This window comes from Oryza glaberrima, chromosome 9, assembly GCF_000147395.1.
Source record: "Oryza glaberrima chromosome 9, OglaRS2, whole genome shotgun sequence".
NCBI lineage: Eukaryota > Viridiplantae > Streptophyta > Magnoliopsida > Poales > Poaceae > Oryza > Oryza glaberrima.
Window position 1 is genome coordinate 17,534,664 of NC_068334.1, and position 23,701 is coordinate 17,558,364.

At 47.7% G+C, this 23,701-nt stretch overlaps 4 protein-coding genes and 1 pseudogene across 5 annotated transcripts; 2 read left to right on the forward strand and 3 right to left on the reverse strand.

Annotated features, from left to right (window-relative positions):
- The first annotated feature begins 375 nt into the window (after window positions 1-375).
- LOC127784826 (uncharacterized) lies at window positions 376-789 on the forward strand. The gene has a single exon (XM_052312218.1). The coding sequence runs from the start codon at window positions 376-378 to the stop codon at window positions 787-789; it is 414 nt and encodes a 137-aa protein (XP_052168178.1).
- Window positions 458-3,252, reverse strand: LOC127784823 (lysine-specific demethylase JMJ32). Its single transcript, XM_052312215.1, has 2 exons — window positions 1,250-3,252; window positions 458-785 (listed from the first exon to the last, which is right to left on the reverse strand). The coding sequence occupies exon 1, from the start codon at window positions 2,712-2,714 to the stop codon at window positions 1,635-1,637; it is 1,080 nt and encodes a 359-aa protein (XP_052168175.1). The 5' UTR covers window positions 2,715-3,252; the 3' UTR covers window positions 458-785; window positions 1,250-1,634.
- LOC127783808 (zinc finger protein ZAT3-like) lies at window positions 3,065-4,061 on the reverse strand (annotated as a pseudogene).
- Window positions 4,062-13,763: 9,702 nt separating this feature from the next.
- Window positions 13,764-14,888, forward strand: LOC127783592 (uncharacterized). Its single transcript, XM_052310779.1, has 2 exons — window positions 13,764-13,927; window positions 14,074-14,888. The coding sequence occupies exons 1-2, from the start codon at window positions 13,913-13,915 to the stop codon at window positions 14,509-14,511; spliced, it is 453 nt and encodes a 150-aa protein (XP_052166739.1). The 5' UTR covers window positions 13,764-13,912; the 3' UTR covers window positions 14,512-14,888.
- A 951-nt stretch (window positions 14,889-15,839) lies between these two features.
- On the reverse strand, window positions 15,840-22,329 carry LOC127783590 (E3 ubiquitin-protein ligase UPL5). Of its 2 annotated transcripts, none has more exons than XM_052310778.1 (3): window positions 20,333-22,329; window positions 18,344-18,882; window positions 15,840-17,085 (listed from the first exon to the last, which is right to left on the reverse strand). In XM_052310778.1, exons 1-3 carry the CDS (start codon window positions 22,140-22,142, stop codon window positions 16,822-16,824), a joined length of 2,613 nt encoding a protein of 870 aa, XP_052166738.1. In that variant the 5' UTR covers window positions 22,143-22,329; the 3' UTR covers window positions 15,840-16,821. The 2 variants fall into 2 exon arrangements, with proteins under 2 accessions (XP_052166738.1, XP_052166737.1); XM_052310777.1 differs by having other exon boundaries at window positions 18,344-18,927; window positions 20,333-22,328.
- Between the last annotated feature and the right edge of the window lie 1,372 nt (window positions 22,330-23,701).

Below are 23,701 nucleotides of genomic sequence, written 5' to 3' on the forward strand. Positions count from 1 at the left end.
CGTCCATCATTTTTGCCGCTTTTAATGAAACCAGGTGCTAACACATCCATTGGTTTAGAGGCAAATCATGGCGTAGCACACAAGTACACAGCCGAATCTTCCATTTGAAAGTGTAAAATCATCAACAACGCCGAAGGCAGTAGGGGTTGGGAACATTGCACTGGAAATGCCCCATACCATGTTGCCGGTCATAGTGGCTCCAAAACCAGCTGCTACGCCTCTCTATATAAGTAGAAGTTACAAGCTCAACATTTGCTCAAACCAAAGTACTAGAACAAAGACACAAACATCTCTGATACAACCACATTTTGTAGCACTCATCTGCTACACACCAAAAACATCTCTGAGACCGCCACATTTTGTAGAGCCGGCAACATGAGTGTAGAAATCCTTGACGGCAAGACCATCAGGAGCTTCGTCGAGGACGAGGGCGCCTTCAACTCCTCCGTCGATGGCCGGTTCGCCGCCCTCGACACCAACCGTGACGGCCTCCTCTCCTACTCGGAGATGGCAAAGGAGCTCATGAGCCTCAGGGTCCTTGAGAAGCATTTCGGTGTTGATGAGGCCGCCATGAGCTCCGATGAACTCGTGGAGATGTACCGTGGCTTGTATGCGCGGTTCGACCACGACGGCAATGGCACGGTGGACTTGAAGGAGTTCCGGGCCGAGATGAAGGAGGTGATGCTCGCCGTCGCCAATGGGCTCGGGTTCCTGCCTGTTCAGATGGTGGTGGAGGAAGGCAGCTTCCTCAAGGTGGCTGTGGACAGGGAGCTGGCCAAGGCAGCCTGAAGCACAACAGTTTTGCAGCAATATTTTTTTTTACATGTCTACTATTTATAATTTTGTCATTGCATTCTTATTCTGGATTGAGCTATTTCATTTGCTAGTTATTATTGGCACACGGCAGAAACCAGGAGGTTGTAATACTGTACTTTACATATCACACAAGCTAGCTGAACAAATGGAAATGTTGTGCGGAATGCTCGTGAAATCCTACATTTGGGAATAAAACTAACAGTTCTGGAAATTGCACAGTGAATTATCTGATTGTTGAGTAATAGAAAGCATTGCATGTTCACTTGTTCAGTAATAAGGATGACAATATGTTATCACAACAACAGGTAAACAAAAGACCATGTCTAGGAATTGAAATTAAACTAGTTCTCATAAATAGGAGTAAAGATGAATATAGTATGTATTTGCAATCTAGAGTTGGCAGCAAGTTTATGATACCGGACACAACACTCACAGATTCAGAAGATGTAATTGCTTGATATTCATTCTGTCAACATCTGATCCATCTGGCACTAAAACATGCATAATTCACATAAGATGGCCATTTCTCAGACCTGCATAATGTAAGCATGACTAGTGGAGAGTAAATCTTAGACAAAATTCACCTTCCTATATCTGAATAAAAAATTTTAAAGTTGACATCAATATGTTGACTCTGAAACTAAATCAAACCTGATAAGCCATTTGGCCCTGAAAATTGGTACAACATAAACACAGGTTATCAAGATCTATGCCCTGACCTCTGCCTCCAAAACATTAAACTGACAATGCTCACAAGTCACAACAATTGAATCAAGTTATATTCTGCATAGATCCAGAATTACCGCAAAAATTTCAATTCAATCATTCGTCTCCTCGAGATCGTCTTCCAAAGCATCCGTCTTTTTCGACGAACTACCATCGATCTCCAATGACCTCAAGAAGTTGAAGTAGGCATACTTAATGTCAAACTGCATGTCATACCAGTAGTTCACTGCAATGGTGAGCCCGTTCGGCCCGGGGCTCTGGCTCACATGGTGAAACCACATGCTCGGCAAGTAGAGCATCTCGCCGGCGCGCACCGTGCAGCGGATCGGCCTCGGCCCCTCGAAGTAGAGCGGGAAGGATGACGCCTGCGCGGCCGCCTCCTCCGGCGACGGCGGGTAGGGGTCAACGCTGCTCCATGGCACGATCCTCTCGGGCTCCTCCAGCTCCAGCTTAAGCCTCAGCTCCGCTTCATCTTCCGCGGCGTAGTGGGCGGCGGGGTAGTCGCGGACGTAGAGGCGGTGGTGCTCGGTGGGGGGCAAGAGGAGGAAGTGCTTCTCGCCGGAGACGACGACGTAGATGTTGTCGTAGTGGTCCTTGTGGAAGGAGGTCTGGGAGCAGGCGCTGCCGATCCAGAGGTTGACGGCCTCGGGGAGGCAGCCGAGCGCGTCGCTGGCCCAGGGCACGTGCGCGTCCACGTCGCCGGCGACGGCGGCGTACTCCCCGCGCAGGCAGTCGTCCTGCTGCTGCGCGTAGGCCACCAGGCCGGAGGCCAGATCGTAGCTCCGGATGAGGCGCACGGCGGTGGGGAAGTCGACCTGGCGGACGTGCGCGGAGGCGAAGCACTTGGCGCCGGGGTGGCTCGGGCGCGGGTGCGGGGCGAGGGCGTCGGCGCGGCCGTCGGGGGTGAGGTGGAGCGAGACGGCGGTGGAGCGGAGCGCGTCGGTGAGGTAGGAGTCGGTCGGCCACAGCGAGGCGGCCGGCCAGTGGCTGGTGGCGGCGGAGGACACGAGGAGCGGGCGCCCCGGCGAGACGTGGTCGCGGAGGAACGCGAGCGGCGTCGGGGGCATCTCGGCGCGGGGCATCGCGACGTCGGCGGCGGCGGCGTCGTCCGGGGAGTGGAGGCCCAGCAGGTCCCGCGACTCCGCCCACAGCTCCCGCACTGCGCGCTCCATTGGTCCCCGCGGCGAGCGGCGGCGATTCTAGTCCGTATGCTCCGTTGGTTTTGTGAATCCCGGCGGCGGCGGCGGCGGCGCCACGCGGTTCAAGAGGCAGGCAGGCAGGCAGGGCCGCAGCGGAAGCTGGCCGAGTGGGCCAAAAGTCCTCCTATATCTATGGCCCATGGGCTTTAATTTGATGACATCGAAGATTGGCCTTTAGCAATGGCTTAGACCTTAGGCATTCCCCTAAGGAAAAAGTACACCGGAGGTCCCTCAACTTATCACCGAGGTACAAAATCGTCCCCTAACCGCAAAACCGGATATAACACGTACCCCAATTTACAAAACCAGTGTAAACTAGATTCCTAGTTGGCTTTGACTCTAGTTTTGTCTGACGTGGCAGCCCAATCAGCGTGAGACCCATGTGGGTCCCACATGTCAGCCTCTTCTTCCCTCCCCTCACCATCTCTCTTCCTCTCTCTCCTCCCCTCTCCACGGACCACAGGCGGCTGGCAGAGAGCAGATGGGCGCGGCCGCGCGGCGGGCGCGGGCAGCGGCCGGCGAGGGAGGAACTGCCACTGGCGGCGGGTAGTTCAGGTCCAGCATGGCCTCCGGCGGCTGCGGCACGGTGGCGCCGCCCGAGTCGTCGACGTCGGCGGCCGTGAGCACGACGGTCGTCGTGCCCGTCTCGCCCCTGTGCCGGCGCATGTGGCCGCCGAGCGCCTGCCCCATGGAGAACTCGACCCCGCGCACGCGGCGCACTCGTGGATGCGTGCCCTGTCCCTCTCGGCCGCTGCGGCGGCGGGGTCGCTCAGCAGCTTCGCCTGCAGCCGCGTGTGGCTTGTCCGGTGCCCGCCCAGCCCCTGGAGCGACGGGAACGACTTGTTGCACGTCTTGCACTCGAACACCCCCTCCGCCCCCAGCGCCCTGCTGCCCGCCGGCGTCGACGACGACGTCGGTGCCATCGACGTGGCCACGCGGGTGACGACAGTGAGAGCAGCGCGCTGGCGTGCACCCGTAGGCTCTCAATCTTCTTTTGTCATGAATCGTGATTGTCAACAAACCAAAGAATTCCAAGTAACTTTCTTTCGCTCTTAATGACGAGCTAAAAATTCCTTTCACGTCGGTGAACGTACTCATTTTATATAGAGAGTACGCGTTTCTTACTTTATTCCTTAATGGCGAGCTAAAAAATCCTTTCACATGTCGCGCCCACGACCACCGCCCGCAGCAGCGCGGCCCTCCGCCCCTCGTACGCCTCCTCCGCTGGCGTTGGCTCTCATCCCCAGCCCGCGGCGACAAGCCGGCGCTCCTCGGCTGGCCCTGCGTCTTGCAGAGCCTCTCGGCGATGGTGTGCCCCATGTGCGCCTCCGGGTGATGAGCAGCCTCGTCGCCTGGGAGCTCGCTGCGGAGGATGAAGACGACGCCGACGCCGCACGCGAGAGCGAGGTCGCTGCCCGCCTTGCTCGCCTGCTCCGCCGTTCTCCTCGTCGCCCAACGCCGTGGCGCCCGCCCGCGCGGCGCCGCTTCGCCGCTGGCTGCGACACAGCGCCGTAGACGCCGCCGCCGCCCCCTCTCCCGCCTCGCCCCAGCGGCCTCCTCCCTAGCAGCGCCGGCCGGCTTGCCCAGACAAGCCGCCCGACGACGACGACGACGCTCCCGACGCTGAGAAAGGGAGGATGCGGCGCGAGAGCAGGCCGGGGCTCCGAGTCCAGCTCCACGGTGCTCGACCCCGCCTCCACGGCTCCACCTCCGCGGCCACCGCCGCGGCGCCCTTCCCCGCCTCCACCTCCGTGGCCAACACCGCGGCGCCCGCCCGTGCGGGGCCGCTTCGCCGCCGGCGGCCACACATCGCTGTCGACACCATTCGCGACCGGCCGCCGCCCTCGCCTTCAGCCGCGTTGCAGCAGCCACCGCCTCCTCTCCCGCCTCGCCGGCCGGCTTTCCCGGTTGCCCAGAGAAGAGAAGAGTGAGAGAGAGGGTGCTGACGTGGGCATCTTGACATATGGGTCCTACGTGGGTTCCATGCTGACTCAGCTGCCACGTAGGATAAAACCAGGGTCAAAACCACTAAAGGACCTAGATTCAACGGTTTTTGTAAGTTGAGAGATGTCATATATCCGGTTTTGTGAATGGATGACGATTTTGTAACTCGATGACAAGTTGAGGGATCTTCAGTGTACTTATTCCTTCCCCTAAAAAAGGTAGGAAAGACTTTTTATGGCTTGATTAGTGGGCTGGGTCCAATAAGCGACCGACTACGCCACATCGGCCCATCTATAACTGTCTATTTGTCGTCACTGAAACTAGATGATGTTCTAGATGAAGCTTAGGGATACGGTCTGTTAATCTGTTATAGGGAAGGACTCATCTGTGATGGAGACTCAGCACAAAACATATTTGACGAGCTCACATATAGACCCGTCACAGATGATCTCTTGTGTGTTACAGGTGTTGAGTTTACACCCGTCACGGATAAGGTACTCATATGTGATGAGAGTATTTTTGAACACGTTAGTAATGACCTAAAAAATCAAATAAAAACAACTCCCCTCCCTTAATGAGTCTCTCTCTCCCTCCCCATCTCGTCCTTATCCCTTCTTCCTTCGTCCCCTCCTCTCTTTCTTTCTTCCTCCTCTGCCCCTAAAGGCTTGAATCCTCTTTCCCATCCACCATGATGCAAGTGTCGCCTCCTTTGTCCCCCGACCATCGGATCCATCCTCTACGAGGTCAGGGTCAGGGGACATAGATTTAACCGCTAGACACCGCCTCCTCCATCCCCATGTGTCGCCTACCGGTGTCGACTCCTTTATCCCCAAGAGCCTCGCCAGTGTCGTCTCCACCACCGTTGTTGAGCACCAACGGCATTGCATTCTGGCTCTACTCCTAAGCACGGTCCGCCGCCCTAAGAATCGCAGATCCAACCTTCCCGAGGTCAGAGGGACACCTGATCTTATGGCCTTCGACCTCATGGTGGCTCGAACCGATGCTAGGCTCCTGTCGCCATCTCTCAACGTCCCAGCACCATCCCCTCCTCTACCCCTAGCATCTCTTGAGGTGCCCAGATTGTCGATTCGTAATCATTTTCCAGAGTGCAAATAAATTTATGGTGTGATGTATTTCTTGCCATCCTTCCTTTGTGAATTTGTGATCGTGACAAATGCAATGGCAACGAGCCCGGATTGTGATGTTCTCTTTTTTTTAGGATAAGTCCATTTTACACCCTCCAACTCTTTGTCTTGTCTAAAATACACCCAAAACTCTAAAACCAGATATTTCACCCCCTCCATCTTTCAATACCGTTCACTTTACACCCTCAAGTGGTTTTTCAGCTGGTTTTTGTCTACGTGTCAATGATGTGGAAGTCTAGTCAGCAAATAAAACTAAAAATAAAAATTAGAGCCACACGTCAGTAGCCACTTCTTCTTCCCCCATCTCCTCTTCCCTTTCTCTCTCCAGCCTTCTTCCTCCCAGACAGAGAGCAGCGGTGGAGCTGAGCAGGAGATCGGTGGCCGTGGAGCAGGGAACTCGTTGCGGCGACGGAGCTCAAGCACATCCCCAGCCTTCCCTTCCGCGCCGACCACCGACGAGCACAAGCTCAAAGGTCCACCTCTCCTGCCGCCTCCAGGAGCTCCATGACTCCATCTTCTCCATGAATCGAGCTCGCCGGTGGAACTCGAGCTCGACGAGGCGACGGCGGATGCAGAGCTTGAGCTCAACTTCGTCCTTGACCAAGCGGTGGCGGCACTGCATAGGGATGACTCCTCCCCGCGCGTATGGCTCCGGCGAGGTTGGCCTCTTCCGCGAGGGGCAGCAAGCTCATGATTCGCAGCGCTGCCGGCCTCACACCAGCTCCCCGCCGCCACCACCCTCGCGGCTCCAGGCCGACGCTGCAGCCGCCACCCTCGCAGCTCTACGCAGCCGCCGTAGCCGTCGATTTCGCAGCTCCGCGCCGCCACCGCTGCCGCCAACAGTTGTGAGAGAGGAGAACGAACAGGGCAGGGAGGGAGAGAGAGATAGAGAGGGAGAGAGAGAGGGGGAGAGAATATGGGCTTGGCCCATTTTATGTTTTGCGCTGACGTGGCTAGGGCTGACGTGGTATCCGACGTGGCAAAAACCACGGTAAAAACAGTCTGGGGGGTTAAGTGTCCGGTATTGACAGTTCGAGGGTGTATTATTCCGGTTTTGTAGTTCGGGGGTGTATTTTAGACAAGCACAAGAGTTCGAGGGTGTAAAATGGACTTTTCCCTCTTTTTTTTTTCTCCATCGGTAATCTGCACCAGTGACGGATACTAGCGTGTGAGCTGAATTTTGTTTAACCCATCATATGCATATATGATACTAGGTTGTAATTATAACCCACCTTAGACAAGTGTCCTCGATGGCAAGCTAAAATACCATCCCATCACAGGTGAACAGCCTCATTGTCGGGTGTTTGTTACTACTCATCACAAATATTTACCTCCACTGACGGGCCTTCATCCATTAAAGGTGAGGTAGAGTCATTACTAATCAGTCATCTCTGACGAGAGCCTTACCTGTCACAATTGACGGTTTGGGCCATCAGTGCTGATTTGGCGCAGTGACCTATAAATGTGTGTGAGGGAAAACAAATCTCATAAAAAATATCATGATTTCAATATCCTAAATACAGACAAATTTCTTTTTTAAAAATTTTAGAAAACAATACCACAAATCTCTATTTAAGTTGAAAGAACTGACTTTAGTTGCTATTTCATTTTCGAGCAGTTTTTATAGCAGTTGACTTAGGCCAAGTGTGCCAAAGTTGTCACGGCCCTCTTACATCTTGGACCACTAACTGCTACTCCTATGATCTATAGCTGTTTGACTACTTAAAATGACGGATTAAACGGCTGCATGGATGGAAAAAGAAAAAGAAAGAGAAGAACAAAAGGATTCATCAATCATCATTCGTTAGACAACTCCATTATTTTGCCCTGGCATAAATAAGAATGTTATCCTAATTATGCCTTGTCGGTCAGTACTCAATAGAACATGCAAGCTCCCTCTTATCACCTATGGAAATACTTATTTTGATTCATCTATTTGTTTGTGAAAGCCTATAGAAAATAAGGTAGTTGTAGGTATGACCTACTTACAGTGAGCTCACTCATTGTCCAATGGCAACAGGAGGCAGTTGCTACACTGACATATAATGGTGGCTACGTTGGAAACGTGTCAGTGTGCCATAAGCTTGTAATTATAAGTTTTTAGTACACTAAGCAGGAGCTCAAGGTCAATTTAGGGCCTGTTTAGCACAGCTCTAGCTCTAGCTCCACCCCTTCTGGAGCTGGAGCTCAGCCAAACAGTTTCAGCTCCACCAAAATTGGGAGCGGAGCTGGGCGGAGCTCTTTCACAAAATGAACTAGAGAGGTGGAGCTGGGTTTAGGCAGCTCCACAACCGGAGCTAGGCGGAGCTCTCTCCACAGTTGTGGAGCTGCCTAAACCCAGCTCCACCTCTCTAGTTCATTTTGTGAGAGAGCTCCGCCCAGCTCCACTCCCAGTTTTGATGGAGCTGAAACTGTTTGGCTGAGCTCCAGCTCCAGGAGGGGTGGAGCTGGAGCTGAAGCTATGCTAAACAGGCCCTTAATTACATCTGAGCAAGTACGTCGTATATATAGTTGTGTTGACTTCACCTAATGTCTAGAGAAAAGGCAAACATAGGAAAATACATCTCAACTCTTGATTGGATTTATTATGCTAGCTAGTAGATGAGAAGAGTTAAGAGTAGTGCAATATGGTAGTGTCAAGGATAAAGCATATCTCCTATATACAGGTTCACGGTAAATAGAAATACCATATACAGTAGTATACAAGAATATCCTTTAATTAAGGAAATAAAGCGGATAAAGAAGAAAATTATCTTCCCGGAATAGAAGGTGTGAAAGTGTTAGAGTCCTTATCAGGAAAGAAAAGGTTTCCTTAACCTGTATCATGTTCTATTTCTACGAGTTCTACTTGGATAGAAAGATGATTTTCACTATTAATACAAGACCCACTAGGATGAGAGGGAACACACCGACAGAAGACAAGCCAATACAGATCTAGACAAACCCAATGTCGAAGCCACAGAGACCGACATGAGGGATCTAGAACTACATCCAATCTCGCCAAGTTTATGTTAGAGGAAGAAGACTACACCAGCCGTTGAGTATGTGCAAAAGCTCGATGCCACCAGGCCGATAGAAAATAGATTAGGTCATCCCAAATATTGTATTCGTGTGATATTGATATATAAAAGTAACACCGGCTTTAGCCAATAGGAGTATGGCTATTACTCCCTCTATATTTTATTGTATGACGTTGTCAACTTTTTGATATACGTTTGACCATTCGTCTTGTTAAAAAAAATTATGTAATTATCATTTATTTTATTGTAACTTGATTTATTATCAAATGTTCTTTAAGAATGATGTAAACATTTTTATATTTAAAAAAATTAAATAAGACGAATAGTAAAATATTGGTAAAAAATCAACGACGTCATACATATTTAATGGAGGGAGTACCTGTCAGTTAAGGGGCATGAACTTGTCCTATCTCTTTTATTTCGATCTCGCGTATACCTTGGTTTCAATTATTCTCATACTATACAAATACCGTCTACGGATATAACTTGTCGACAATGATTTTCATGAGATTCTAAGATTAGATGGGCGGGTTAGCACTTAGCAATAAACAGCAAGGAGGTGGAGCAGTGAGGCATGGTGTCACCGCCACAACCATAGAGGGGAAGTGACTACGCTGCCTTACATAAATGGTTAGTTGGCAGTATCAATAACCAATCTACCATAAATCTTTCTATTTGTATGTGATTCATTTCTAACTTTACATATAGGAATTAAGGAATATAAATATTTTATATTAGACCAACCGTGTCCCAAAATTCCATCCATAAAATTTTAGAACCTAAACAGAATTTGAGGGATTAAATTTTTTTATCTCTCAGGAGATTGGCTAAAATTAGCTTTTTAATAACTAAAAGGTGAGACTCCTAGGAAATTACTCCGATTGGAGCTGAAGTTTGTCCCTAGACTATAATTGTAGGACAGGGAATAAAAAATATTGGGAATGAGATTAGGGAATCATGTAAAACTGATTTTTGATTAAAAAAATAAAAAATTACAGGATAGGGAATGATATTAAAATACTGTTGGTGAATATACTGTGAGGCTTGTAACTCTACCATAAAATTTTCCTCGTCGCTTCTGCAGATGAACAAATTACAAATTACTGGTAGGGCCGCTATAGTAATTGGAGGTAGAGGCAGGATGACCTGGACGCACGTATATTGGCAGCATTACACGTCATTCACAAGGGCAACACCCGAGCAAATCAATTCAGGAGCACTGTGAAGTGGGGCCCTTTCCACCGACCCTAGCTATGCCGCCACGTCAGTATCTGCTTCCGGGTCATGGGCTCCAATTATGCCTCACTGTTCTTTGTGGCAAGCAATTTCATGGCCACCAATGTGGCGCGGCAGCAAAAGGATGAAAACAAGGCATTGTCATATAGTAGTATATGTTCTTCAAAAAATCAAACGGTTTGAATGTAATCTTTCATCTACACTTCATGGTTTGTAAACCTTTTCATTTAACTCTTAGCATCACCAACAGATTAGCAATAATCTATTCCCGAAATTTAATTTTGGATTTCCTAAACTAAAAATAGAAAGTGAAAAAACTCATTCCTCTAAAAATTTAAAAAAGTGGACCCTTCTGTTAAACTATCAATAGAAATTTCTGTTATTTTCCTTCCACGCGCACAGAAAGAGATCACAATAACCCACATGCTCCCAACAGAAATTTCGGCCCTCATGCGGAAAGGAGAGAGAAAAGGCGATGGGAACTCCAAAACTATTGCAAGGCTTTTGGAAATATGTTGGATATGACTTTTATACTAAAAACCCTCAAAATCAGTTTTGGAAATGAAATAGAATAACGGTTGGTGATGCTTTTACTCTAGGTAATCAATAACTAATGTCTCTAAAGTAGCACACAACAAAACCATTGTTTTTGTTAAAAAAACGGAAGTAACCATGCGTAGCATCAAGGTTGCTCAAGAGAATTAAATTGGAGGTGGCAGAGCTATCACCAATTACCTTCGAATTGAGCTCAAGGTTTACAAAACCGTACGGTTATCACGCAGTTATAACGTGTGCTAACCTTTTTAGTTTTTCAAACCACAGTATATCTTACAGTAACCGTGCTATTATCGTAGTAACCGTTAAACTATGAGTTACAAAGTTAGTCCTATTTCAAACGGTTTGGTAAATCATGATTGACCTTGAACTGATGAAAATTATATCCTATATCGTCCTAGGTTGGTCATTGGTGCAAAGTGAAAGTACCATTTAAACCTGGTGCAAACTAAAACATGAATCGCAACACAACACGCAAAGTGCAGTTTAGTCTCCTCTTGATCAAACACAAATATTATTTTTAGCGGAAATTCGCTCTCAATCTAGCCTAGCAATCAATGAGGGTCTCACAAATTAGCTCATCCTAGCAGAAAAGGCGGCCGAAAGAGAGGCGATGCCACGGGGGATCCGGCTGGATGTGGCACGTGGGGCCCACACCGACAGCCGGCCAAGTCGATATTTTCATTTTCCTCGAGTGATTTGGCACCAAACAGGCCATCCTACTGGGCAATGTTGGACGATCGGTGTGGACTCTACCCCCGAAAGCTGCTCATCATTGTACACTTCATTCATCAACTCGATCAACATCTCAAATGGACGGTTTAAAGCAACGAAAACGACACAGAGACAGCAGGGTTTTTCTTCTTCTTTTTTTTTTCAGGGAGAAGAAAGCTGCCCCCAGCTTCAGTATTCTCTGCAACCACTAGCTAGGACTTCTGAACGAATCAATTTGAAAAATTTTACTAGTGCAGTGGAAGAGGAGTTCCTGTTGAACATTTGAAATCACCATGCACAAAGATTTATCTCTTTCTTCTTTTTTTTCTTTTCTCAGAGAATACGCAAGAGAACCGCGCATCATCTTAGATAAGTTAAGCGAAATCGTGATCTGGATTTTGGTATGTATGAAATCAAAGGGTATTTAGCCTTCCCTTTTTTTTTTGTGAAACATCATTTTTCCTTCTTGAACACTTATGGCAGGAGCTGTGCCGATCGATTGAGAGAAAGAAAAAAGGCATAGTAGATGAAACACCTTGAGCAGCTAACATTATGCATCACCATTATGCATTACTAGATATGCTTGTTTGCCGGTGACAATGATGTGGCATTGTGCCCCCACGGCAATGTAGTGCTACTGCAGACGGCTCTGATCTCGCTGTCTTGCTGATGATATCCCTCTTGCCTTTCTCTTTATTTTTGCAAGACAAAGTTGATCTACGGACAACTACTCCTGAGGTGTTGTACAATCGTCTTTGCATATTTCTATGCTAGCTTTTCAATAAAGGCGTCTAAAGCAAAGAGGACGAACTCCAAAGTTTATAGAGGTCTCCATTTGCTGTAATTATTGTGGCTGATGAACTCTCAAGCATCACACATGCAACCACTTAACCAGGCACAGGATGCTAGTTGTAATGGTGTTGATCAAATGGGGAATTTCAAAATGTACTCAGAAGACTGTACAGTTTACTCCTTCTCTATTCAATGAAATTGGCGGCTCGCTGATTCGTTTAAAAAAAATGTACTCAAAAGAAATAATGAATCCTCTGAGTAAATAAGTATAGTTGATCGGTTTTAATACTTCTCGCGTCATTCTTGGTCTCGTTTTAATAACATTTACTTCAGCAAAACATCACGCACAAGTTATTTCCATTATCTTGAAAATGAAAAGAAAAGGAAGACTTTGATGCCACATGAAACAATATATGATTCTTGTAAAATTATCAGGCATGTCCCAAACAAGGCATTGAGTAGAATAACAACCATATCTCAGAACAAACAGAATTAAAGATCTTATCTAACCCACTAAAAAGTATATCCATCAACCTATAGGTGGCCACCTTGTGAGCTAAGCTGAATTCCCCAAATCACATCAGCCACTGTTCAGGGGCACATTCACTGGTTCCAATTGCATTGTCCTCACGCTAACCCGACAATACCGTCTCTGTTCATGCCACCACTATTTAATCTCGTACAAAACAAACCCTAATCAATTCAATCGTCTCCCCGATCAAAATTTTTACACGATCAAAATTTTTACAGATCTCGATCGAATCTCAGACTGATTTGGGGCGCAGGCAGAACGTGCAGGAACACTGAGATGTACACCTCAAAGCCCTGCATGCACTGAGCACAAACAGCTTAGTTAGTACCCTCTCCGTCCATAAACAAAAGCATTTCTACCTATGCACAACTATATAGCAAGAAATATTTATATTTAGGAGCAGGGGAGTACAACTAGGATTCATAGTTTCGACATAAACAAGCTGAAAACCGTGGAATTTTAAGGTTTCAACGCAGGATAAAAGCATATTTTGATGCAATTTTCAAATGTTTTTTTAATAAATTCAGAACTGAACTGCTACTTTCGAGCAAAATTTAGTCAAAATTTGTCAAATTCATAGAGTCGGGATCCGACCGTCCGTCGGAAAGATAAACCTGGGTACAACTCAAAAGCTATATCTCCAACTTGCTGCCACTGTGGCCAGGCTAGCTGGTTAGCCAGCTCTCACTTGGCCCTTTTCTTGGGCACACTGATCGATCCATCTGTGACAACTCTGTACCGAGTGACTGTGTGTGTATGCATGCCATGTATATGGATCTGTGATGATATGATCCCTCTGATCCATCACACAAATGTTAGTGAAAATATAGTGAAATAAATAAACAAACAGTACTCCCTGCACTGTTGCACCCTTTTGGACACTTTCCATGTGCCATGACTCATGGCCAACTTTTGGTTGCATTCTTGCATGACATGTAGTACATGTACCAAAGATTCCTGATCATGAATTTGCATGAGATGGATGGGAGTTACAAGTTGAGCTTAATCCTGAATTATTTTAATCCTTTGGGCATGGTGTGTTTTTCCCATTCTGACCCTTGTGAGGGCACTATATATAGCCCTCCACCTCAGTGCAAAGCTCCACACACACAAACTGAGCTGGACACTTGATCAGTTTAGCTCTCTTGCTCCTCTAGCTGACCACTCTACTATACACACACATATATACTTTTCTCTCGGTGTATTAGTAAGCACACCTCCTCATCGACATCAATGGCCACCGTAGAGGTAATTAATTAGCTCGTTGATCTGCTTGTTAATCATCATTGAAAATGGTTAATTATTGATTAGGCTAGGAAAATATGTGAAAATTATGTGATCTTGCTGATTGATCATCGTGTTGTGCTGATCTCGTCGCGCGGATCGATGTGTAGGTTGAGACCCCGACCACCGTGCTGGCCGAGGAGGCGCCAGTGGAGGCGACGCCGGCGGCCGCCGCCGCCGAGGTGGAGGCGCCGAAGGAGGAGACGCCGGCGGCGCCGGCCGAGGTTGTGGCCGAGGAGGCGGCGCCCGCCGAGGCCGAGGTGGCGGAGACCAAGGAGGCGGAGCCAGCTGCGGCCGAGCCGGCGGCGGAGGAGGTGAAGGAGGCCGAGCCCGAGCCGGCCGAGCCGGAGGCCGAGCCTGCCAAGGAGGAGGTGGCGCCGGAGCCCGCCGCCGCCGCCGAGGCGGAGGCCAAGGAGGCCGAGCCGGAGGCGCCGGTGGCCGAGGAGGTGAAGGAGGAGGAGGCGGCGCCAGCGCCGGCCGCCGAGGAGGTGAAGGTGGAGGAGGCGGCGCCGGTCGCGGAGCCGGAGGCCGAGAAGGCCAGCGAGTGAGTGCATGCCGGGGAAGGCTGGCTCGCCGTCGTCGTACACCGTGGAGTACATGCATGGCCCGCGCGCGCCGCCGCCGCCGGCGACTCGCCGGAGTTGTACGTACGTGTGCGTGTAGCGAGTGATGAGTTGAGTGAGCTGGAGTGGTAGTACTCGACTCCGTAGGTGTGTGTGGGTACGCGTGACGTGGGGCTAAATAAAAGAGTTTGTCATCGAGGGCGGTGGGGCCCAGCGTCAGTGACGCGGTGCCCCTCTCTGGCCCCCACATGCCTCCGTCGTCGCAGGCGTTGTTTGTCGGTCTTTTGTGCTTTTTTTTTTCGTGTTTGATTGGTTTTCATCGTGTAATGGGTGCGTTTCTGAGAGTACATTGTCTGTCTCTATGTGTGTGCGATCTCAGCCGTTCATGGCCGTGTGCCAACCATTTCTCGCCGTCGGTGAACCTACCGTCTTGTGTGTTGTTGTTTTGATCGGTTCGTCGTGTATATATGGGTGTGTCACGTTCTGAGAGTACATTATCACTGTGCTTTGTGTGCCCGATCTCATCCGTTGATGTGCATGTGTCAATCATTTCTCGCCGTCGGTGAACCTACCGAAATGTCGAAAGCGAAGCGACCAGCAATGGTGGCAGTGTATGCGTATGATATCTTAAGATAAATCGAGCTCCATAAATACTTCATGTTTAGGTCTCTTTTTAAACACGGGATTGAAAAAATTAGAGAAATAGGAAGGATAAGCTCAAAACATACAAGAATGATTGTTTGAGTAGACAACATGAAAAATGCATTAATCGGATAAGAGACATGTTGAAGCTTCTTCAAACTTTTCTCCAAAGTCTTAGGATATCCTACGAATTTCAATGAAAATGATTGGGAAATAAACGACTTCCTACTTTTTTTATATAGGATTGAAATCCAAAAAATCCTATGATTTTCTCTACATATAAAAATGGGCCTTATTTGAAATATGGGAATTTTATTGGGTTTTCACAAGAATAGCTCATTTCCGGGTTCATGAATCAAAGGTGCCCTTGATCGTGAACCCTACTCCTTCCGTCCAAAAGGAATTAAATTCTAGCTTTGGGCATACCTATAGTTAGGAGTTGATTTACTTTAGTACGGTGGAGTACCTATTTAAGGATGGCATCATGATGTTTGTACATTAATCCCATGCAATCTGCTCTTGCTCTGTGATAAGCTAAGGTGATCAATGCAAGTGTTTTTTTTAGGGGGAAATGCAGGAGCTCTGCCAATTTCATTGAGGATAGAAATGATTCAGATTCACCTCTCAAAGGTTCCACAGAAGAAATCACAGGGGGATCAATGCAAGTGTCATGTCAGAATTATGAGGCAATTGCGTCATATCAAAATTATTCGGCATTTGTGTTTCAGCGCTGCCAAGTAACTGCATTTCATTGGTTGTACAAAATGTTGAAGAGGGGAGGAAGATGTGTGAAATCAAAATGAATCAGAGGATAGATGATTAGAGTGCAGCAATGATCTCTCCATCGGCGGCTCGCAAAGGTGGAGAAACTGTAGGTGCAACCGTGCACAAGCATCCCATGGAAATTTGCCAGAGTTTCAGCGGGATTTGGTATGGAATTTCTCTCACAGATGCAAAACATTTGAAAGGTGTGAATACACATCAACTAGGCATCCGATTCCACCGGGTGTAGTTGTCAACATATAATTGTGATTCATATACCAAAGACATCGTTGGAATCCATATGTTCAGGCAGAGTATGGTCCATATCACTTGTCAGCTGCTGAGACACCGGTTTCTGGCTGATTCCCAGAAAATTTCTGCTGCCTGCTGGTACTAAACAGCAAAGCATATCCGAGTTTTAACTTCACATTAGCAGAGTCGCATACCTTCAAAGTTTCAGTGACCGATTTTGTCCAGATTCACAAACAGATGATCACTTTAACTCTACTCGACTCTATGCAGAATTTCAGCTCCACCAGGAACACCAAGCCACATGGCTACTACACGTTGCAATTACCTTTATGACATGGTTTAAGCCTTAACTGGCTTCCAGAGCTTGTGAGCATAGCACGATGCAAATGCTCCCACCACACTTCTCCAGAAAGTATATGAAAAATGGAAGCCTGGTTCAAAAGAGGGAGAATGAAAGGAACCTGCTCTCTTCTGATTATGCCTAACTAGATTAAATGGCCCAGAACACTTTAAATATGTACAAAACAAACAAAAGATAGCCTATTGCTTTTAATTTCTAGCTTCAATTGAGGCAGGTAAATCGACACTAACTTGGGTATGTACAGAATTTACCATATTGGATTACCATAAGGGCGGCATCTACCATGTGCCAAAGCTGCAGCTCACATGCTCTTGTGTGATCTTCTGCAGCTGGTTTCTCGTCACTTTCAAGGATGGATAAGCAGGCAGGCAGAGCCGGTAAAAGCAGGTATGTGACGATGGGAGACGGTCAGCTGACTCAGATACCTTATATATGTACAGTTTTGAGGCCAGCCCACCAAAACCATCTGAGGGTAAATATTTAACTGAAGTCCAAAAGAACAGCAGCTGCCTCTGTTGCTCAATTGACAAGCTCTCAACAGCCTGCAGTGTGAATAAACAAGTTTTCTTAATTCTTATCAAGCATACACCAAATCAATCGGAAACATACAATGGTTATGCTAGATAAGTGTATGGTTATGCTAGATAAGTCTACAAAGTAAGTTTCTATTGAAATTCTAGAAAAGTGCATGCAAGATTTAAGGAGCGTATTTGATTTTATGTCAGGGTGTGTTTAGTTCACACCAAAATTGGAAGTTTGATTGAAATTGGAATGATGTGACGGAAAAGTTGGAAGTTTATGTTTGTAGGAAAGTTTTGATGTGATGGAAGTTGGAAGTTTGAAGAAAAAGTTGGGAACTAAACCAGGCCTCAGTGTAAAAACGATGACAAAGTGCAATATTTGCCACTATACTTTATTACCTACTCATTCCACTGTATTTAATATGCTACTCCATAGCTAATATTGGCAGCAGCACAAGCTCTGGGTTATGGAACCCCAGATTGATGCGGAACTAAGTTAAGAAAATTGTTTCATTGTTCTCAGCATTTCACACAAAGGAGCAACAACAATTGTATCAAGTAACAGAAGTTCCATGAAATTGGAAAGAGTGGTTGTTGTACAGCTCCTAGAAGATAAAATAATATTGGTGCTGTAAGGTAGAGAAAAACCCACGTCTATGGTTAACTGAGACTTGACAGAAAACCCAGTATAGGATATCATCGATTGACCTCAACTTATAGGTATACAACAGCGCCGGACCAGTAAAGTGAAAGAAAAAAAAAACACAAACAGTTGTCATCAAAACAGTGACAAATACAAGGATCACGTTGAAACAGCTTCAATGTTAAAACACCAAAGAGACAAACAAGATTTAACCTTAGTTTCATTTACTTTTCAGAAAGTAATAACATTTTTTATTCCATTTGATGCCTACAGGTTCAAATTTCAAGATATGGCATTTGTGAACAAAAAAGACCATAATAAGACTCCACATGATCCCACAATATAACCTGAACAAGACTACAGGACAAAGTGGCTTAATATTTTTGGCGCAGTTTGAAATCTTACAGGTTAAGGTTTCAGAATCTGTTGAGATTGTGAACAGAAAAACATGAAAATGATATGGCCCACATTCAAACTCCTTATTGGTCTTCAATGATAATAGCAGCATTTTCCCCCATAAGTCTAACATGCATTCAAAGCCCTCATTTCTTACAATGAGCAAAGTAATCAAATAATATCAAACTGATGAAGAAAAAATCATGGTTGAATGCATTTGTACAATGTTACATGGCATACCTTCCAGAACCAGATAATCTGGCGATCTTTTTCTTTGTAGCCGTTATATTGAGTATGTAATTTCCAATCTTCCAGATTTATAGTTTTGTTGCTTCCCCCTAGCATTCCGTCGAAGTCTTCTAGATCCAAAAACTCAAAAAATACTTTCTGGAGTTCCGGATCAACTAGAATGTCACTAAATCCGCGCACGAAATGGGTTAACTGAACTGATATGGAGTCCACGAAGGTACTCTTAATAAGAAGGTCAATATAAAGCTCTCTGTTCCTGATATTTACATGGAGATCCTTCCCTCCTGAGCAAAGCTCAATAGTCTTTCGAGACCCTAATTCATGAACATCTCGGGAAAATGTTAGTTCAAGACCATCAACAACAGCAGCATCCATCTCTAAAATTCTTTTACAGCTTGCATACATGACAGGGTCTGCAGCAGAAATATCTTCCAATTTAATACTTCTCCCAGCAAGATGCAAGAATAATGTGCGGTCCAATGTGATCCCTACTTGAACTCTATGCATCAATGCTAATCCAATTATTCGTCCTGAAAATATGAAGTATTTCAGGTGCAGTGGATCCACAGCAGATGCTGCAACATACAATAAGCATAAAAAAATTAGAAGAGATTCAGACATTCAGTGAACATACTTGTAGACATCAGCTGTATCATGAATAATGAATATATAAGAATCGATTAAATATAATTAAGAAAAGTGAAAATGGCTCAAACAGCTACAGCTAGAATAAACTGCCAAGCTAAAAATTATGGTATTCTCATAGAACTTTTCAAGATAACATACTAATTGCATATTGTGCCAGCAAGGACTTATCCTCCTTTTTGCATGAAGCATGCCTCACTTTCAACCTAACAGTGTCACGTTACCTCTCTGGCCAAGCTTAGGCTTATCAAATAAGCCAGCTTTTATTTATCAGCTTGTAGACCAAAAGTTGGAAATTAGCATTTTCGTTAGCAGCATAAAATAGAAACTCATCTTAATATCTATGTACCTATTCCATTTGTCCCTTGTGCACATAAGAGACACATTGGGGAAGTCTATGGTTGTGCAGCTGTGTCACAGGCTTACTGCATTTCCCAGAGCTCCTTTAACAGTGTGACACAATTTCCAACAACTGCGGTGATACTTTTCATCTTGAAGGTTGTTCATCGGAACTTTCTGATCCAGTTGGCAAGGATGATATCCACAAAACTGTTAGCATAGCCTTGATATGTTGGACTGTTTGGAAAGTCTCAATGAGGAATGAGCATGTATTGCAGCTGACCAACTAATGATTCACTATTTCTCATTCCATGCACGTTAAACTTCACTACAGACTTGCAATGGAAGGAAATCTACAAAGCAAAGTTTTCCACAGGTATGGTGAGTACCAACTTCCACATAGGTCTGGGCACCAACAGTCTACAGAGAAACAGCCATGACAATTCACACCATCAGAATGGGTGGTTCTCGATGCCCTGGCAGGAACTGCTCTGGTGTGTGGTTGGCTACTTATATAACTGGAGATTAGCAATGGTTGCTCAAACAAAATTTCTCCAGTCCACCAAAATTTGTGTGTATAATGTGCGGTGCCAATGACACATTGCATTCCAGATTACTAAGTGCCAGAACATACAAGTGGATAACAGCTTGTCATAGCATCATAGTATAAATTCGCAAATAAAAAGGTGGCAGCATCTCATTAGTGCAGTATTGAACCAAGTTTTATCAAAAGAAAAAACAAAAAGAGGTGCTGAACCAAGTAGACAAGCAAAGGTAAGCCTTTACTAATACTAGGCCAACTTAAGTTCAAAAAGAAATACTAGCCAAGATATTTTGTTTTCTATTATATCATGCATGCCAATTACTGGATCCACCCTCAAGTCATCATTAGCTTATTCGATTCAGGATTTTTCTTTCAAGATGTATGATCATAGTGCCATAACATAAGAACAGGGTCTTAAGTGATAATTTAATACTGGGGATGAGGAAACTTACTTCCGTTCAAGAAGAACCTCTGTCGATCACTAGGACAAGGCGAGAAGAGAACTTGCTGCGGGCTGAAAAGAGCTTGACACACCATGCAGAACCATTCCCTCAGAACTCCAGGGCCTGTCGCTTCCTCATTCTTAAACTCCATAAATAGCCCACTGCGAAGCTCACTGGGTCTGGCCTGTATAATGTATTCAAAGGACTCGTCCAATAAGTGTTGCCGATCAATCAACATCTCATGAAGCTCCCCGTATTCATCCTTTCCCTCAGGTAGCATCATCAAGACTAAATTCCTTCTTGATTCAAAGCAAAGGAGGTCTTTATGCTTCACAAGCCAGTGGAGATGCTCATTCCTCTTGGAACAGCGCACGAGGGCATTGAGAGGATCTCTGTGTGCCAGCAACACAAGCCGTAGGTTATGTGCCAAATCCTCATAAATCATCGATATAAAATCTAGTTGTGTCAGCATGACCAGCATATGTGACCGGGCAACCCATCGAGATTGACTTATATTGACCCCTCTGTTCTCCGATGACAAGGACAGATCCATTTCCAACCTCTTCAAGCACTCATCCACCCTGTTCAATAAGTTCATTGACATTTCGTGCAACTTCCACACCCACGTGTCATTATGCCCACGCTCACTGTTATACAGATTCTTGGGCAATGGCCCCCCATTGGGAACCCAACGGAGTGCCTGCTGGCGCAGCACTTTAAAGAAATTTGAGAGGTCTTCAAGGTTTTTGGATGACACAGTCATATCCAGTGATGCAAGTTCGTCCATAACCACTCCCACTATTTCTTCAGCAAACGGAAGGACCTGCTCGATCAGCTTGGAAGGTGACTTGATGCAAGGGGGAAGCCCAGAAGGCAAGCTGAGCACTGTTGCAAGCATAGAACGGGATGATATATAGAGTTCATCCCTCTTGCCCACAGAAAAAGAGAGCAACCCGCAAAATTCAAGCAGCACCGGCGCCATGACCGGCAGCACGTCGGGTGGCAAGGCCGAAGGATCCATGGTGAGGAAGCATTTGATGGCGTTCTCCGCGTGATGGTGGGAGGCGGAGGAGGGATTAGCGGCGTAGAGGCGAACCAGCGCGAAGGGGGCGCCCGCCTGGCGGAAAATCTCGAGGTACTGCGCCGCGTGGTCCCCCGTGGGCTGGGCATCGAAGAGGGGGGAGTCGCGATCATGGCGCTGCCGCATGTTGGCTCGGTGCGCGCAGAGGATGAACTCCTTGACGAGCTCGTTGATGTTGGCGGCGGAGCTGGTGTGGGCGGGGTCGGACTTGGCGGCGGCGGCGGTGGAGGCGATGTAGGAGGCGAGCTGCCAAGCGTCCGGGTAGGGGGTGGAGCGGAGGCGGGAGAGGAGGTGCAGCGTGGAGTCCGGCGGGAGGCGGAGGTCGGCGAGGGCGGTCTCCGGCGCGAGCTGCCTCCCGGCGTAGACGAGGCGGAGGTCGCGGCCGTACCCCCGGTCGGCGAGGTGCGCGAGCACGGCGCCCACGGTGTCCCCCCACGCCGCGTGCATCGACACGGTCCTCGAGTCGGTGGCCCGCACGAAGAAGTGGGCCCCGCAGGAGAAACCCCCCGCCGCGGAGGCGGAGGCGGACGCGGCGGCCGCCACAACCCCGAGGTATGACGAGGCCGAGGAGGATTCCGCCCCCACGGCGGCGGCGGCGGCGGCGGCGGCGGCGGCGGGGTCATCGGGGTGGCCCATCAGCACCTCTCGGGACACCGGGAGGAGGGCATGATCGGGCCCGTCGCGGCGGCGCTTGGAGGGTCGGCGGTGCTCGCAACCGAAGCCGTCGGCGTCGGACATGCTTAGATCGGGACCATCGCCGGGGCGGCGGGAGAATCGCGGCCGGAGTGAGAGGAGAGGGAGGGTTTAGGAGCGGAATTTGGGGGAAAACGAGGGGAAGGGGGACGAGGAGGTTGGGAGTGTGAAACAACCAAGGAGCTCACCTTGCCATTCTCTCCTTCGATTGCTTTTGCCGTTTTGTTTTTTTCTACCTTTTTTTTTTCTCTGGGGCGTTTTCTGCACGCTTTACCGCCGCGTGGGTTGGTTTGCCCCGCATCGCGTCGCGTCCAGCGGCGCCGTGTGTCGTCACCGGCTCACCGCCGCGCGCGCGCGAACCAGTCATCGGCTCGTTGCCCGCTGGATTCGTCGTGCTTTTTAATCCGTTGGCCCCTCACAGCATAGAGATTATTATTATTATCCTTCTGTAATCTAATCTGTGCTGGCATATACCATATACTCCCTGTTCCTAAATATAACTATTTATAGGTTTTAAGTATAGAAAAAGTACGAATTACCCTCCCGAACTATCGCGGTCGTCTGAATTACCCCCTAAACCATAAAACCGGACATTCTTCACCCCTAACTATACAAACCGGATAAATTACCCCCCTCCCTCGACCCAATCCGCGGTAGTTTTGGTCTACATGGCATACACGTGACATCCTAGTCAGCATTTTTCTAATAAAAAAATGGTGGGACCTGCCTGTCATACTCTCCCACCTCTCTCTTCCCCACTTTCCTCTCAATCTCTCAATCTTTCCCTCTTCCTCTCAATCTTTCTCTGTATCAGATGTGGCCAACGAGTTGGTGGCCGACGCAGCGCACGGGGCGGCGACGGACGGCGGACGGCAGCTGCGGGCGCGGAGCACGGGGGCGGACGGCGGACGGCGGCGGCGAGCGCAGAGCACGGGGGCGGGCGGCGGCGTCGCGGCGACAGCCGAGCAGAGGCGACTACGGGCGCGACGCACGGGGGTAGGCGGCAGAACGGAGGTGACTGCTGAGGCAGCTGCGGGCGCGGGCGGCGGATGTGCCCGTGGCGCGCGTGGAGCTGGAGCTGCTCCCGGTGGTGCGCGAGGGCGACGGCGCTCTCCGCCCCCCCTCCCCCGCCGCCGCACCTAGCGCCGGCCACCAACTCGTCGCACATATGAGACAGAGAGAGATTGAGAGGAATAGGGGAAGAGAAAGAGAGATTGAGAGGAAAGTGGGGAAGAGAGAGAGGTGGGAGAGTATGATAGGCGGGTTCCACCAATTTTTTATTAGAAAAACGCTGACTAGGATGCCACGTGTACGCCACGTAGACCAAAACCACCGCGGATTAAGTCGAGGGGGGTAATTCGTCCGGTTTGCATAGTTGGGGTGAAGAATATCCGGTTTTGTGGTTCAGGGGGTAATTCGGACGACCGCGATAGTTCGGGAGGTAATTCATACTTTTTCCTTTAAGTATTATATTTCATTGATCCCATAACATAGCAACATATAATCGGATAGGTTGTTATATTATGATATTGGGGAGTAGTTACTAAAAAAATTATAATACCATATATTAAATGATAGATGGTTAAAAAATAAAAATATTGTTG

Excerpts from the sequence above, each read along its gene's own strand:
- LOC127784823 (XM_052312215.1), bottom strand. The coding sequence starts at position 2,714 with ATGGAGCGCGCAGTGCGGGAGCTGTGGGCGGAGTCGCGGGACCTGCTG.
- LOC127783590 (XM_052310777.1), bottom strand. The coding sequence starts at position 22,142 with ATGTCCGACGCCGACGGCTTCGGTTGCGAGCACCGCCGACCCTCCAAG. Across the intron at positions 18,928-20,332 it reads GAGGTTCTTCTTGAACGGAA|CATCTGCTGTGGATCCACTG; the intron begins GTAAGTTTCCTC and ends TGTATGTTGCAG. Across the intron at positions 17,086-18,343 it reads AGATTATCTGGTTCTGGAAG|GCTGTTGAGAGCTTGTCAAT; the intron begins GTATGCCATGTA and ends TTCACACTGCAG.
- LOC127784826 (XM_052312218.1), top strand. The coding sequence starts at position 376 with ATGAGTGTAGAAATCCTTGACGGCAAGACCATCAGGAGCTTCGTCGAG.